This window comes from Peromyscus eremicus, chromosome 1, assembly GCF_949786415.1.
Source record: "Peromyscus eremicus chromosome 1, PerEre_H2_v1, whole genome shotgun sequence".
In the NCBI taxonomy this organism is placed as follows: Eukaryota; Metazoa; Chordata; class Mammalia; order Rodentia; family Cricetidae; genus Peromyscus; species Peromyscus eremicus.
In genome coordinates, this window is record NC_081416.1 from 37,162,483 (window position 1) to 37,175,744 (window position 13,262).

Below are 13,262 nucleotides of genomic sequence, written 5' to 3' on the forward strand. Positions count from 1 at the left end.
TTCAAAGTGAGGAACCATGATGGACTTCCCCCAGGGCATTCAACTTAGTTTTCATTGCTATAGCTCTTTGCTTTATTCAATTCATACTCCCATACAACTGACACCTTTCTTTCCTAAAGTATACAATTCACAGGTTTCACTAAGTCCACAGTTAGCTATTACAGGTATCTAATTGCAGAACATTATAATTAACCTCCAAAGAAGCCCTATGTCCCTTAACAAGTACTTCCCATGTTCCTTACACTAATCTCTGAAGAATTGTATATTCAAACTCCTTAGCCTGTTTCTTCAAGGCCTATTTGAACGAATGTGTATGAGTACTTCATTCTGTGTTCCTGAATAATATTCCATTGTATGGTTACATCATACTCTGTGTAAATCTACTGATCAGTTGACAGATACTTGAGCTTTTAGGTTGTTCTGCTTATAATCACCCCCAGCCCCTTTGCATGATGGGGAACTGAATGCAGGGCTTCATATGTGCTTGGCAACTCTGTGCCACTGAATTGTACCCTAGCTGTTCTGGTTTGCTGTTCTGTTGCTGCGTTAAACCATTGACCAAAAGTGACTTGGGGGGGGGGCTTATTTTGACTTACCTTCCAGGTAATAGTACATTAGCAAGTCAAGTCAGGGCAGGAAGTCAAGTCAGGGACTTGGAGCAGAAACCATAGAGGAACAATGCAGCCAGTTTATGCTTAGCTTGCTTCCTTGCAATCCAGGCTCACCTGCCCACAGTGAGTGACCAGTCAAGACAGTCTCTCACAGATGTGACCACTGGCCAATCTGATGAAAGCAGTTCTTCAGCTGAGGTTCCCTCTTCCCAGATGACTTTAGGTTGTGTCAAGCAAACAATAAAACTAAGCAGTACACCAGCCCTCTTCCTACTTTGAGCTTAGAGCTCACTAAATTTCCCATGCTGGTCTTAAATGCACTCTTAGTAGACCTAGCAGGTCTTAAACTTGGAATTCTCCTGGCCTAGCTGTTCTAGAGTAGCTAAGGTTACAGGCTTAATTCACCAGAACTGGCTAAATTTTTAAGAATTAGTTGTCTTGTATTGTGATTGTGTACACACCTATGGAGGCCAGAGGACAAATTTAGGAGTTGTTCTTCGGCACCATTCTCTTTTTTTCTATTTTTTTCATCGTCGTCGTCGTCGTCGTCGTCGTCGTCATCATCATCATCATCATTTCATCCTGAAACTCTCCATCATCATCATCATCATCATCATCATCATCATCCTGTCCTGAAACTCTCCAAGTAGTCTAGGCTAGCTGACCAGGGAGCCTCAGGGATCTGCCTGTTTCTACCCTTCTAGCCCTGGGATTACAAGTGTGCTGCCATGCCTAGTATTTTTTTATGGGTTCTGGGGATCCAACTCAAGACCTTGAGCATGCAAGGCAAGCACTTTACCAACCGAGCTATCCAATATCCAGCCCTAGGATGTGTTAAAGGTTTAGGTTTATAGATACGCCAACATCTCACCATGGGGGAAGGTCAGAGTGTCATTTTTATCACATCAAGCAGCTACACATCCACATGCTACATGATAGTGGATGTTGGTCTTCAACCCCTGGCTGAGGTTAGATTAGATTAGATTGATTAGATTTCTCCACAGGAAAGGCTCCTCGTTCCCTCTTTCTGTTGTACTTTTTGGGAGAAAAATCTCATGTGTGCAGCCCACACAGAAAGTAGTTGGGAATTGGGCTCCATCTCCAATAGCTACGTAAGTTATTTGAAATTCTGCAAGAGAGATTTCCTTTATTGACCTAATCATTGATTTTTAGCAATGTGGACACACAAATATATTTTAGACATTGAGTTATAACTCAGCTCAGTTATAACTGTGCTCGGGATTGCACAGATTGCCCCAGTTTTGGCCACAGGGAGATCTTTAGTTGGCCCCCTTGTCACCTTTGAGACCCACCATAATGTGGGATTTGGTTTTGTTTTCGAGCATCTCCTTACACTCTTTCACTTGTAAATAACCCAAAGCCCCATAGAAGTTGACTTTAGGAAAACCAACAATACTTCTTTCTCTCAGGTAATCAGGGAGGGGGCCCTGCATCCCTCCAGTAGGGGGTGAGGGCAGCATCTGGGGGTATCCGATTGAATGAGACACCTGCCTGGCCCTCCTGCAGTTTAGAACCACACAAATAATCATTGGTCAACTTTGGATTCAAACTCAAATCTGTCAGGCTCAGACCTGTTGTTTGTTCTACCTGACCAAATAGCCACACAAAACAGAAGCCTTGGAGAGTAAAAACCTCCACAGAGCACGAAGCTTAACTCGGGCTTGCAAGGGAGCTGTTCTCCAAAAGGAGAAACATCTTTTCATACTGTGTTTTATTAGATTCCACCTCAGGAGTTCCCCAATATGTACCATGGTGCTGTATTTTGTCTACAATCTCTATTCATGTAACAAACACATTCTACCATATTGCTTCTTTAGTTGCTGGGCTAATTTACATGAAGCCAATCTAAAAGCTTAGGTACTCCAAAGCCTTCAAATACGTCCTGGGAAAGTGTGGGTGCTTCTCGATGGACCCCGACTATCTAGTAGCAGAAACGCTGAAGCCCAGCCCTTCCTCAGGTTAATTTCAAGCTTTATCACTAAAGTAAAAGCGCTTCGTGTTTATGGATGGATGTTGAGGGTGGCCGGTAGGGGTAAGGGCAGGCAGGCAGGCAGGCGGGCAGGCAGGCACACCAGTACACTGAGGGCATTCCTTTATTTATAGGAGCTACTTTGGGGAAACAGTAGTTTTTATGGTGAAACCAATGTAATTGGTTAAGCCTATTTTTTTTAAAAAGAAAATGTCAGTTGTCATTAGGGTGCAAGAATGTCGCTTTCCTGAAGCCTCTTCTATGCATATCTGAATGTATGTGAAAGATAATAATGCACCGTTTTGGAGAACAGGGACTGTAAAGAGACTAAGGAAATCCGATTTTTTATTTTATTTTATTTTTTTGCCTTTTAAAATTCACACTGAACTTCCACAGCTTATTGCTAGGATGTTTTAATCTTTAGGGAAATCGAGAACAGTTGGTGGAGCCATTTCTCTTGAACGGGGCATATAGCATTAAGTCGGTGAGCCATTCTGTCTGAGATACATTCCTTTACCCTCTCCTTTGCCAAAGTCAGCACTCGACAGTTCTGAATGTCGATGCGGTCACAGGTCTTTGGGTTTCATGTTTTCCTCCCTGCGTTTTACTTGCGCAGTTTTAGAGCAAAATCAACAAAGCCTAGACAACGTCAGAGCAGTTTGGCTGGTTAAACCAAGCCCAGAGCATCTTCCTTGGTTAGTGGGTGGGTATGAAGAGAGGGCCGAGGACCGAGGACCCTCATCATTGGACCGCGTCAGGAGGAAGTGGCCCCACTCCGAGGAAGGGAAGAAGGATATATAGCGGGAAGTCCATCGCATACGTCTCAGAGAAATTTAGAACACTAAGTGCACGGTGTTGGAGAGAAGGAACAGAAAGAACAAGGAAGCCTAACCCAGGAGCGCTCCCGCTTCCCGGCAGACTCATCCCAGCTAACCCACCCACCCCGAAGCAGGTGAGCTGCCACCCCGTCTATCCCTTCCTCTCCCTCCCATCCTCCATGAACTTGGCAAGAGCTGGGCACCTTCGCTCCCCTCCGCAGCCCAGTCCCCTAAGCTCCGACCAGGATGAGGTTGAGATCGACGTGCTGGCAGAGGAGGAAGATGGAGACCAGACGGAGGAGGACGACGAGGAGAAGGCCGAGGAGATAAGCCAGAAGTGCCTGGAGCCGCCGCTGCCGGGGCCCGGAGCCCGCACGCTTCCCGGGAGGAGCGCGGGGGACCGCGGCGGTCTGAGCAACTCCTCGGGATTCATCCGTAAGTTCCGAGCGCCGCGGACAGCCGCGACCGCCGCCGCAGCCGACGGCCCGCAGCCCGCCAAGCCGCCGTACTCCTACATCGCGCTCATCACCATGGCCATCCTGCAGAGCCCGCACAAGCGCCTGACGCTCAGCGGCATCTGCGCCTTCATCAGCGGCCGCTTCCCCTATTACCGCCGCAAGTTCCCCGCCTGGCAGAACAGCATCCGCCACAACCTGTCGCTCAACGACTGCTTCGTCAAAATCCCCCGCGAGCCCGGCCACCCGGGCAAGGGCAACTACTGGAGCCTGGACCCAGCCTCCCAGGACATGTTCGATAACGGCAGCTTCCTCCGGCGCAGGAAGCGCTTCAAGCGCCACCACCCGGCCCCGGGAGGTCCCTCCCACGGCCCCTTCCCTCCGCCCGCTGTGCCCGCCACCCTGCACGTCTCCCACCCCAGCCTCCTGTTCCGCTCCTCTGCCCCGCCGTCGCAGCCTGGCCTCGCAGCCCATCCTGCCGCCCCGCCCGGGAGCCGCCCGTGCGCGCCGCTGCACCCGCATCCGCTCCGCTACCTACTGCTCGCCGCCCCCGCCTACGCCGAAGCGCCCAGAAAAGCCGAAGAGGCGGACCCGGCTACACCCCGTGCCATCCCCGCGCTGCAACCCATCCTGGGTTCCCAGCCTTGGGACTGGGACGAGGGCTCCGGATCTCGGCCCGGACGTGGGTGTACCTCCTTCACCATCGAGAGTATCATGCAGGGGGTGAGAGGAGGAGGAGGAGGAGGAACCGGGGCTGCTCTGAGTCCGCCCTCCGCTCCGTGGAGCTACTGCCACCTGCTGCAGCACCGGTCCTGCCTGCTGCACCCCCAGGCCGTTTCCCCTTTGCTGCAAGTGTCCGCCGCTGCCCGGACAATGCTGCAGCAGCAGCCTCAGCAGCAGCAGCAGCAGCAGCACTGTGCCCGGAGCTGCGCTCCAGGTAAAGGCATGCGCCTGGGCCGACACCTGTCGGCCGTTGCGGCGCTGCTGAGGCATCAGCCTGCGGCCGAGGACTGCAGGCTGACAACTCTGGCCGCTCTTTCGGGCAGAGAGGGGACCTTGCCTGCATTTTAAACAACATCCGCGCCCAGCCTCCAGGCTGATTCACCCTGGCACACCTGAAGCCAAGTGGCAGGGTGGAACCACTCGCTGTCTGGGTTTGTAACCCTCGCCTGCTAGGCTTGTGCGTGGAAAACCAGCAGCGGAGCATGCACTAAGTCCCGCCAAACTGTTATTACTGTGTTCTGCTCCCTTGGTGACCCGAACGCAGGGAAATCTGGGGGCTTCAAGTCTCGCTTTGTCTTGTCCGCTTCAGTTGTGGCTTCCACGGCTTTTCCGATTTGCATACTTCCTGGGGACCTATGAACTATGAACGTGAGTGAGATGTTTCGTTGTTAATAAAAACAGAACATCTGGCAACACAAAAACACCTTCCCCCCATCTTCATTCCCTAGGGACTGCAAGTGTTCCCCAGTCAAATGCAGAATGCGTACATGCTCTGATTCCCGAAATCCGTATGTAATATAAGTAGAACAATTTCGGAACTTTTATTTCTTGTATCTGTGGCGTGCCCTACTCCAGCGGGGAGTGTTAAAATTAAACCTAGTCATACAGATTGAATAAAATGCTAAATCGGGATGCTATATCGCTTGTTTCCTTTTATGTCTCTTTATTCGCTTTCATAAATGGAATTTCTTTTAAAATTTACATTCTTATCTAAAAATTCGTTTTCATGCCTTATATCCATTAAAAAATATCAGGAATGACACATTTTAAGTATGGGCTTTAAAATTCCGAATATTTGTGGACGAAAAGTTTATCTTATAAAATAGTTTTAATATTTATGAAACTTCTAGAAGGAAAAAAATTAGGGTAATTAATACAGCCTCCATTCTGTCTCACCCCCACCCATCACTTTCTTGTTTTGGTTTTTGAAAGGGGAGTTTCCGCGGTGTGGTTCTTCGTGGCCCAGAACCAGCGACCTTCCTATTTCAGCCTCCAGAATTCTTAGCATGCCCCATCACGCCGAGTTTATTCGTTATTTTTCGAAAGTTGATTATTTTTCTGAAGCAAACAGGAGGATGACTGCAGATCAATTTGAAACAAAGCGCTTCTACTCTTGGAAAATAAACGGCTATTCGGTATATTTAAACAAATACTAGTATTTTCATGGCCTTTTCCTTAAAAAATAATTTCTGAGAGGCCTTGGCAACAGCGATTCAGCTTCAGGGTGCAGGGAAAACAAGACAATGCCCATCACTTACGGCGGCCAGAAAAGGCGGGATTTTAGAGGTTGGGTCCATCATAAGCGGGTTCTATAATTAGTGGCTTTGGGGGAGAGGTACTCTGAGTAGAGGAAATGGTTCTCACTCCCCACTCTCAGCAACGAAGTTCACATTTTTTATTGCTTACACTCCATAGCCCAGAACTCCACCCCATCTGCTGCCTTGAGTGCTTTGTGGGACCTTCTGGAAAGTTCCTCAGCTCAGACCTTGGTAGCTTTGAGCATTCAAGCAGGCGGCTCTCCTCCGCTCGGCCCCTGGCCCCTGGGTCCTCACATTACCAGCTCTTCGGTGGCCAGCGGCAGTCTGAGAGTTTAGAAGCAAATAAAAAAGACAACGGTCTTCTATCCCTCTTCTCCGTTGTGCTGTTCTGCTTTGCACTTTTTGTGCAAAGATGTCCTGAGCCTGGCCACCTTCAGGTATTCAGCTAACACTGCCTCCCCGCTGCCCCCGCGCAGCGTTCCAGACGACCCCAGGGCAGGAATGATTCCTGCCTGGGCTCCACGGAATTCCCATTCCTTCCAAACCCGGCCCAGCACGAGGATGAGCGACCAGAGCCTGGCCCAGGCTCGCCCCTCAGTTGTAATGCTTCTCAAGTGAAACCATAACAAGACCAGACTTTCCAAGACCGTTGCTGGAATGGCGAGGTAAGATAAAAGGTCGTTCCAGGAGTCCACTGGACCAGAGCGCCCCGAGGACTGGGACAGCTCGAACCTCCTCCAGGTGCTACCTGCACCGCGCCCGCTCAGTTGGCAGAGGGGACCGTGCCGCAGTGGCGGCTCCTGAGAACCCGTAGCCGACCCCGGCCGGGCGTCCTTGGAGCACTGGAGGGCGCGTGGCTGGAACGCAGCGTGCTCAGCCTGGTCACGCACGCCGGCTCCTCCAGACCCACGGTAGCCCCAGCCCGCTGGTCTGGATTACACGTCTTGGGGTGGGTTTTAAAAACCATGTGGCTTCTGAAACCCGAAGATTGGAGGGTCTCGTTGAGGACAGACTGACTGGGTGCGCCCAGAACGGAATCGAATGCTGGCCATTCCCACCAGCCGCGGCGAGCAGGAGGGGACTGACGCAGTCTCTGCCTTCCCGGAATGAATGCCATACACCATTGGCTGCTCTCTGGCCCCCTACTCCTGGTGCGCCAGGCACTAAATCCACGGCTGTACCTCGAACACTCACTGAGGAACACTTTGTAGAAACCCACCGTTTGCAAAGGAGAACTTTCCAACTAGGAGAAATTGTCTCCTAAGGACCTCCAGGGGGCAGCGTCCAGGCACGTGTGGTTTCTAACCCATGAACTCTTCCCGGGGGGAGGCCTCAAGGTCAAGACAGGGAGCCCACCAGGTCACTAGAACCGAAGCAGCTAGGAAGGAATCAGGAAAGAATTCAAGGAGTAACTTGGTTCTGAATCTGGTGACCTGGAGTAGGAGAGATTTCCCCAAAACCCAACATGCAGGCCGAGAGCCACCTCCTTCCCATAGCCATGGGAGCAGTCCCCAAAGTCACTTGCTCTCCTGTCCGCTGCTTGCTGCTCAGGACAGGGAATCCAGGTGTTTTGAAACGTGCCTGGAAGAAAGCTTGAAACGGGAACAGCGGGCCAGCGGTGCGAAGGTACTGTTTCTCAAGTGCCCTGGTCTTTATCGAGCTTAGGATCCTGAAACCGCTTTCATCTCTAGATGCAGAATCAGCCACTCCTTTGGTTGAGATTCCGTGACAGTCTACAGCCGCACCAGAAAGGAGGGGTGAACACTGGCTTCAACAGTGTTAAGGCTGGCAGAGAGATGAAACTAATGGTATCTTCTAAAATGGGACCTGTGGGAGACTGTTGAGCATTTACAGAGACTATTCAGGAAAAAATTCCGACATCAACATACGATTATAATCTACACGGAAATGTTGCTTGAATTGCTAATGTCACCTTGTAATTTTTAGTCTTAATAGCTGCCCCCCCACCCACCCCCCCACATCGGCCCTGAGATGATTTCAATGCTTTTTAAGCGTTGGTTGATTTCCTATGTGCAAGCACTAACGGAAAAGAATTCGTGCAGGTGACAGCTAATGGTACCAAAATTGACTTCCCACAAAAGAAAAATTTACAGGCAGGAAAAGAGCAAACATTTGAGACCACAATGTGAAATTCACTTCCACCTTAGTTCCCTCTGCTCAACTCCCTTAACAAGCTGAGGTACCTGGATGTAAACCCCAGCTCCTTTTCCACAGGGTACAGGCATGTGTCTACTGCAGTCAGTGACTAAGAATGTTTTAGGACAGTCGTGACTTCCGTACAGTGAAGCAGTTTCTCTTCCCCAGCCGGGCAAAGAAAACAATGAGATTAAATGAAGCTTAAGAGGTACGAGTTTTTCTGTGCATACTGTGAGTCTATTTAAGGCAGTACTTATGACCCTTAGGTTATAAATTATGGTGACCATATTACTATCCGTGCCATTTTTCTTTCTCTCTTTTTCTTTTTTCTTCTTTTCCTCTTCCCCCTCCCCCTCCTCCTCCTCCCCCTCCTCCTCCTCCTCCCCCTCCTCCTCCTCCTCCTCCTCCTCCTCCTCCTCCTCCTCCTTCTTCTTCTTCTTCTTCTTCTTCTTGACAGGGTCTCACTTTGTAGCTCTGGCTGTCCTGGAACTTCATGTGTAGACCAGGCTGGTCTCGAACTCACAGAAATCCCCGGCCTCTGACTCCTGAGTGCTGGGATTAAAGGTGTGCACCATCACACCCAGCAGTATGCCATTTTTCAAATGCTAATTTATTCCATTTAAAAATTGAATAAATTAGAACACCGTAACTTACCTCTGTGATAATTACTTGTAGTTTAGTCTGTTGTAACTAACCGGTTCATCTTTGCCATCATACTGTTCTCTCCTCTCCAGGTTATTTTGTGACAAATCCAAGATCATAGCACTTCATCCATAAATATTTTTGAATATTTCTGAAAAGACAAGAATTTCATCAACGTAACATTATTACTATTGTTACACCAAAACATTTCACTGACCATCAATTTATCTAGGTAATATTAAATATCCTTAATTATCTCCAAAGAAAGTTTTAAAAAGTTTGTTTGAGCACAGCCTGGTGGTACAAACATTAGGGAGGGAGAGGGGGGAAGAACTCTGTAAGTTCCAGGCCAGCCAAGGCCACAGTAGTGACACCCTGCATCACAAGACAAAAAAAAAACAAACAAACAAAAAAAAAAAACAAAAAGACAAAAAAACACAAAACAAAGACAAAACCACAAAATGGACCAAAAAAGCTGTGAGTTTGAACTATGGTGATCAGGTGCTAACATTCCATGGACTAGTCTCTTATTTGAACAATGGTGATCAGGTGCTAACATTCATGGACTAGTGTCTTATTTGAACAATGGTGATCAGGTGCTAACATTCCATGGACTAGTCTCTTATTTGAACAATGGTGATCAGGTGCTAACATTCCATGGACTAGTGTCTTATTTGAACAATGGTGATCAGGTGTTAACATTCCATGGACTAGTCTCTTATTTGAACAATGGTGATCAGGTGCTAACATTTCATGGACTAGTCTCTTATTTGAACAATGGTGATCAGGTGCTAACATTTCATGGACTAGTCTCTTAGCTTTCTTTTAGGCTGCCCCATCCTCTTTCCTTGCCCCCAGGGACTTTGAGACAGAGAAAATAACTGAGACATTTCTAGCATTCCAGATTTTTCTGCCCATGGGGGTGATATTCTCATGGCAAAATATACCCAGTGATAATGCTCTTCCTATAGACTTAACAACAACAAACAAAACAAAACAAAACCCAGAGTCTCACTACATTCCCCTGACTAATCAGGAAGTCTGTTGTAGATCAGTCTGGTCTTGAAATCAGAGGGATGTGCCCAGGTCTGCCTCCAGAGTGCTAACAGTGAAAGCGTGCATCAACACTCCTGGCCTCTTCTGCAGACTTTTGGAAGTTCCCAAGCATGGGTCTTGGAAAGCTTATGTTAATTATTCTTAAGTGTAACATATTTAAAAGAATTGATTTTCTTTGGGTGCATTACTAATCAAATACATCATCTACAATTTAAATCTAGTTCTATTGTGAGAAGAAAGGCCTTTATTTCTTTACATTTTTATGTTTCAACATTTTATGTTTTATATTGTGTTATGTTTTAGGATGTAAAATTTAGATTCAGTTGGATATAAGTATTGTTCAAATGACCAATATTTTTTTTTAAAAGTATTATTCACTTAGAACAAACAAGAAAGGCCTGCTTGATAGGTCAAAAAATTACTCCTTAATTTTTTTTTCCAAGACAGGGTGTGGTAGTTTGGATGTAATTGTCCCTCATAAGCTCATGGGGAGTGGCACTATTAGGAGGTGTGGCTTTGTTGGAGTAGGTGTGACCTTGTTTGAGGAAGTGTGTCATTATAGAGGTGGGCTTTGTGGTCTCATATATGCTCAAGCCATGCCCAGTGTCAGTTCACTTCCTGTTGCCCTTGGATCAAGATATATTAATTCTCAGCTCCTTTTCCAGCACCATGTCTGCCTGCATGCCATCATGTCCCATCATGATGATAATGGACTGAACCTCTGAACTATAAGCCCCCTCCAATTCAATGTTTTCCTTTGTAAGAGTTGCTGTGGTCATGTTGTCTCTTCACAACTGAAACCCTAGCTAAGACTGGTGTTTCTCTGTGTCATAGCCCTGGTTGTCCTGGAACTCGCTCTGTAGAACAGGCTGACCTTGAACTCAGAAATCTGCCTGCCTTTGCCTCCTGACTGCTGGGATTAAAGGCATGTGTCAGCACTTCAATATTTAATAGTTCTCATTTCCTAATCATTTTATATCTACTTGGCAAGTAGCTGGGGTTTTTTGTTTGTTTGTTTATTTTTTATTTTTTGGTTTTTTTGAGACATGGTTTCTCTGTGTAGTTTTGTTTGTTTGTTTGTTTTTTGTTTTTTTGAGACAGGGTTTCTCTGTGTAGCTTTGTGCCTTTCCTGGATCTCGCTCTGTAGACCAGGCTGGCCTCGAACTCACAGAGATCTGCCTGCCTCTGCCTCCCGAGTGCTGGGATTAAAGGCGTGCACCACCACCGCCCGGCTCTGTGTAGTTTTGGTGTCTGTCCTGGTGTCTGTAGAGGCTGGACTTGAACTCACAGAGATCTGCCTGGCTCTGCCTCCCGAGTGCTGTGATTAAAGGTGTGCACCACCGATGCCCAGCATAGCTGGTGTTTTATATAGTGCTGACTGTTGTTTCATTTCCTTATACTTTCTGATTCACTACATTTGCACTTAATGCCATATCATATATCATATATCACATATATGTGCAAATAAATTTTAATATGTGTCATATATTTGGCATTCAATAGTTTTTAAGCCTTAATCCTGGATAGATTATAAACTTTAAATTATTTAGGTGCTTACTGTAAGGATATATCATCTGTTTATTGAAATCAAGCTTAGACACTGATGGTTTTTTTGGGAACTAGTTCAGTTTCCAAGGCTAGACCCTGGGGGGGAGTTGAGTCGCTGTGTGAAATCTGTGTGTTTTTTTCTAGCTCTCCTGTTCTTCAATCTCTCTGTGACTTGAGGCAAGCAACTTAACCTCTCTGACCATCAATTTCCCCAACTATATAATGGCCATAGTTTTTCCCTTATGGAGTCACTGGGGGATCATCTATAATAACACAGGCCAAGATCAGTTTGGTGCCATGTACAAATGCTCTGTAAATGAAAGCTATGAATTCATAACTATAACTATGATGTGGGTCTCACTGTTGGTAGAAGCTTGCCTAATATCCTCTTAGTCAGTCTTCACACGGTGGCTTCCTTCACTTACTGCCACACAGGGCATGCTGTGTGGAGGACAGGGCATGCTGTTCCTGCCAGAGATTCCCCTGATGTGACAGACAAACCATGTACCCCATTCATTCCCAGGACCGACAAGACCCACCATTGTCCTGACTCTGTTCACAGACACCTGGCCTCACCATGCACTGAAGCCCCACAGAACAGTAAACAACCACACTATCTCTAAAATTTAAATTAGCACACACGGGATGGCGGGGACACCCTCCTCCACGGAGAACCACTGGCTTCCTTTCTGTGTAACTCATTTTCACTGATGTGGAGAACTGTTCCCAATTCATTTTTTCCCGGAAGATATTGACTGGGTGACTACTCTGTGCGAGGCACTATGTCAGGAGGAACAAAGGACACAGCGAGGGGCAAGACAAATAAAGCCCTCACTTCCGGGGGCGTGGGGCTGAGGTCCAGTGCTGTGGGATGGTCTGTATGGCAAATGTGTTGCTCTGATTGGTTAGTAAATAAAACGCTGATTGGCCAGTAGTCAGGCAGGAGGAAGTATAGGCGGGACAAGGAGGAGAAGAATTCTGGGAAGTGGAAGGCTGAGTCGGGGAGACACTGCCAGCCACTGCCATGACAAGAAGCATGTGAAGACGCCGGTAAGCCACAAGCCACGTGGCAAGGTATAGATTTATAGAAATGGATTAATTTAAGATGTAAGAACTAGACAGCTAGAAGCCTGAGCCATTAGGCCAAACAGTTTAAATAATCTAAGTGTCTGTGTGTTTATTTTATAAGTGGACTGTCGGACTGCTGGGGTTTGGTGGAAGCTGGAGAGAAAACTCTCCAGCTACAGTCCAGCCCTGGACACAGTGTCACAAGTGGACAACTATAAAGACAACTGATAATGGCGTGCTGTGCAAACCCACGGTGGTGTCTTTTGCTTGTTTAGATTTTTTTATTTTTAGTTGTGTGCATGCGTGTCGGCACATGGATATGTTCATGCCTGCACAAACTCATGATGTCTTGAGAACATATATGGAGGGAATGGAGGGACTTCTTTTTTTTTTTTTTTTTTTTTTTTTTGACATGGTTTCTCTGTGTAGCTTTGCGCCTTTCCTGGATCTCGCTCTGTAGCCCAGGTTGGCCTCAAACTCACAGAGATCCACCTGCCTCTGTCTCCCGAGTGCTGGGATTAAAGGTGTGCGCCACCACCGCCCAGCCAGAAGAACTTCTGGAAGGAGGAGATGCTAATACAGAGTCCTAAAGGTTGGGGAGGAGCTGCCAGGCGAAAGAGAGGGTCTGTGAGCAGAGGTGTGACTAGCCAGCTTAA

At 47.4% G+C, this 13,262-nt stretch overlaps 1 protein-coding gene across 1 annotated transcript; it reads left to right on the top strand.

The window, feature by feature from the left end:
- Positions 1-3,598: 3,598 nt before the first annotated feature.
- On the top strand, positions 3,599-4,945 carry LOC131896752 (forkhead box protein D4-like). The gene has a single exon (XM_059247529.1). It carries the CDS (start codon positions 3,599-3,601, stop codon positions 4,943-4,945), a length of 1,347 nt encoding a protein of 448 aa, XP_059103512.1.
- The last annotated feature ends 8,317 nt before the right edge of the window (positions 4,946-13,262 follow it).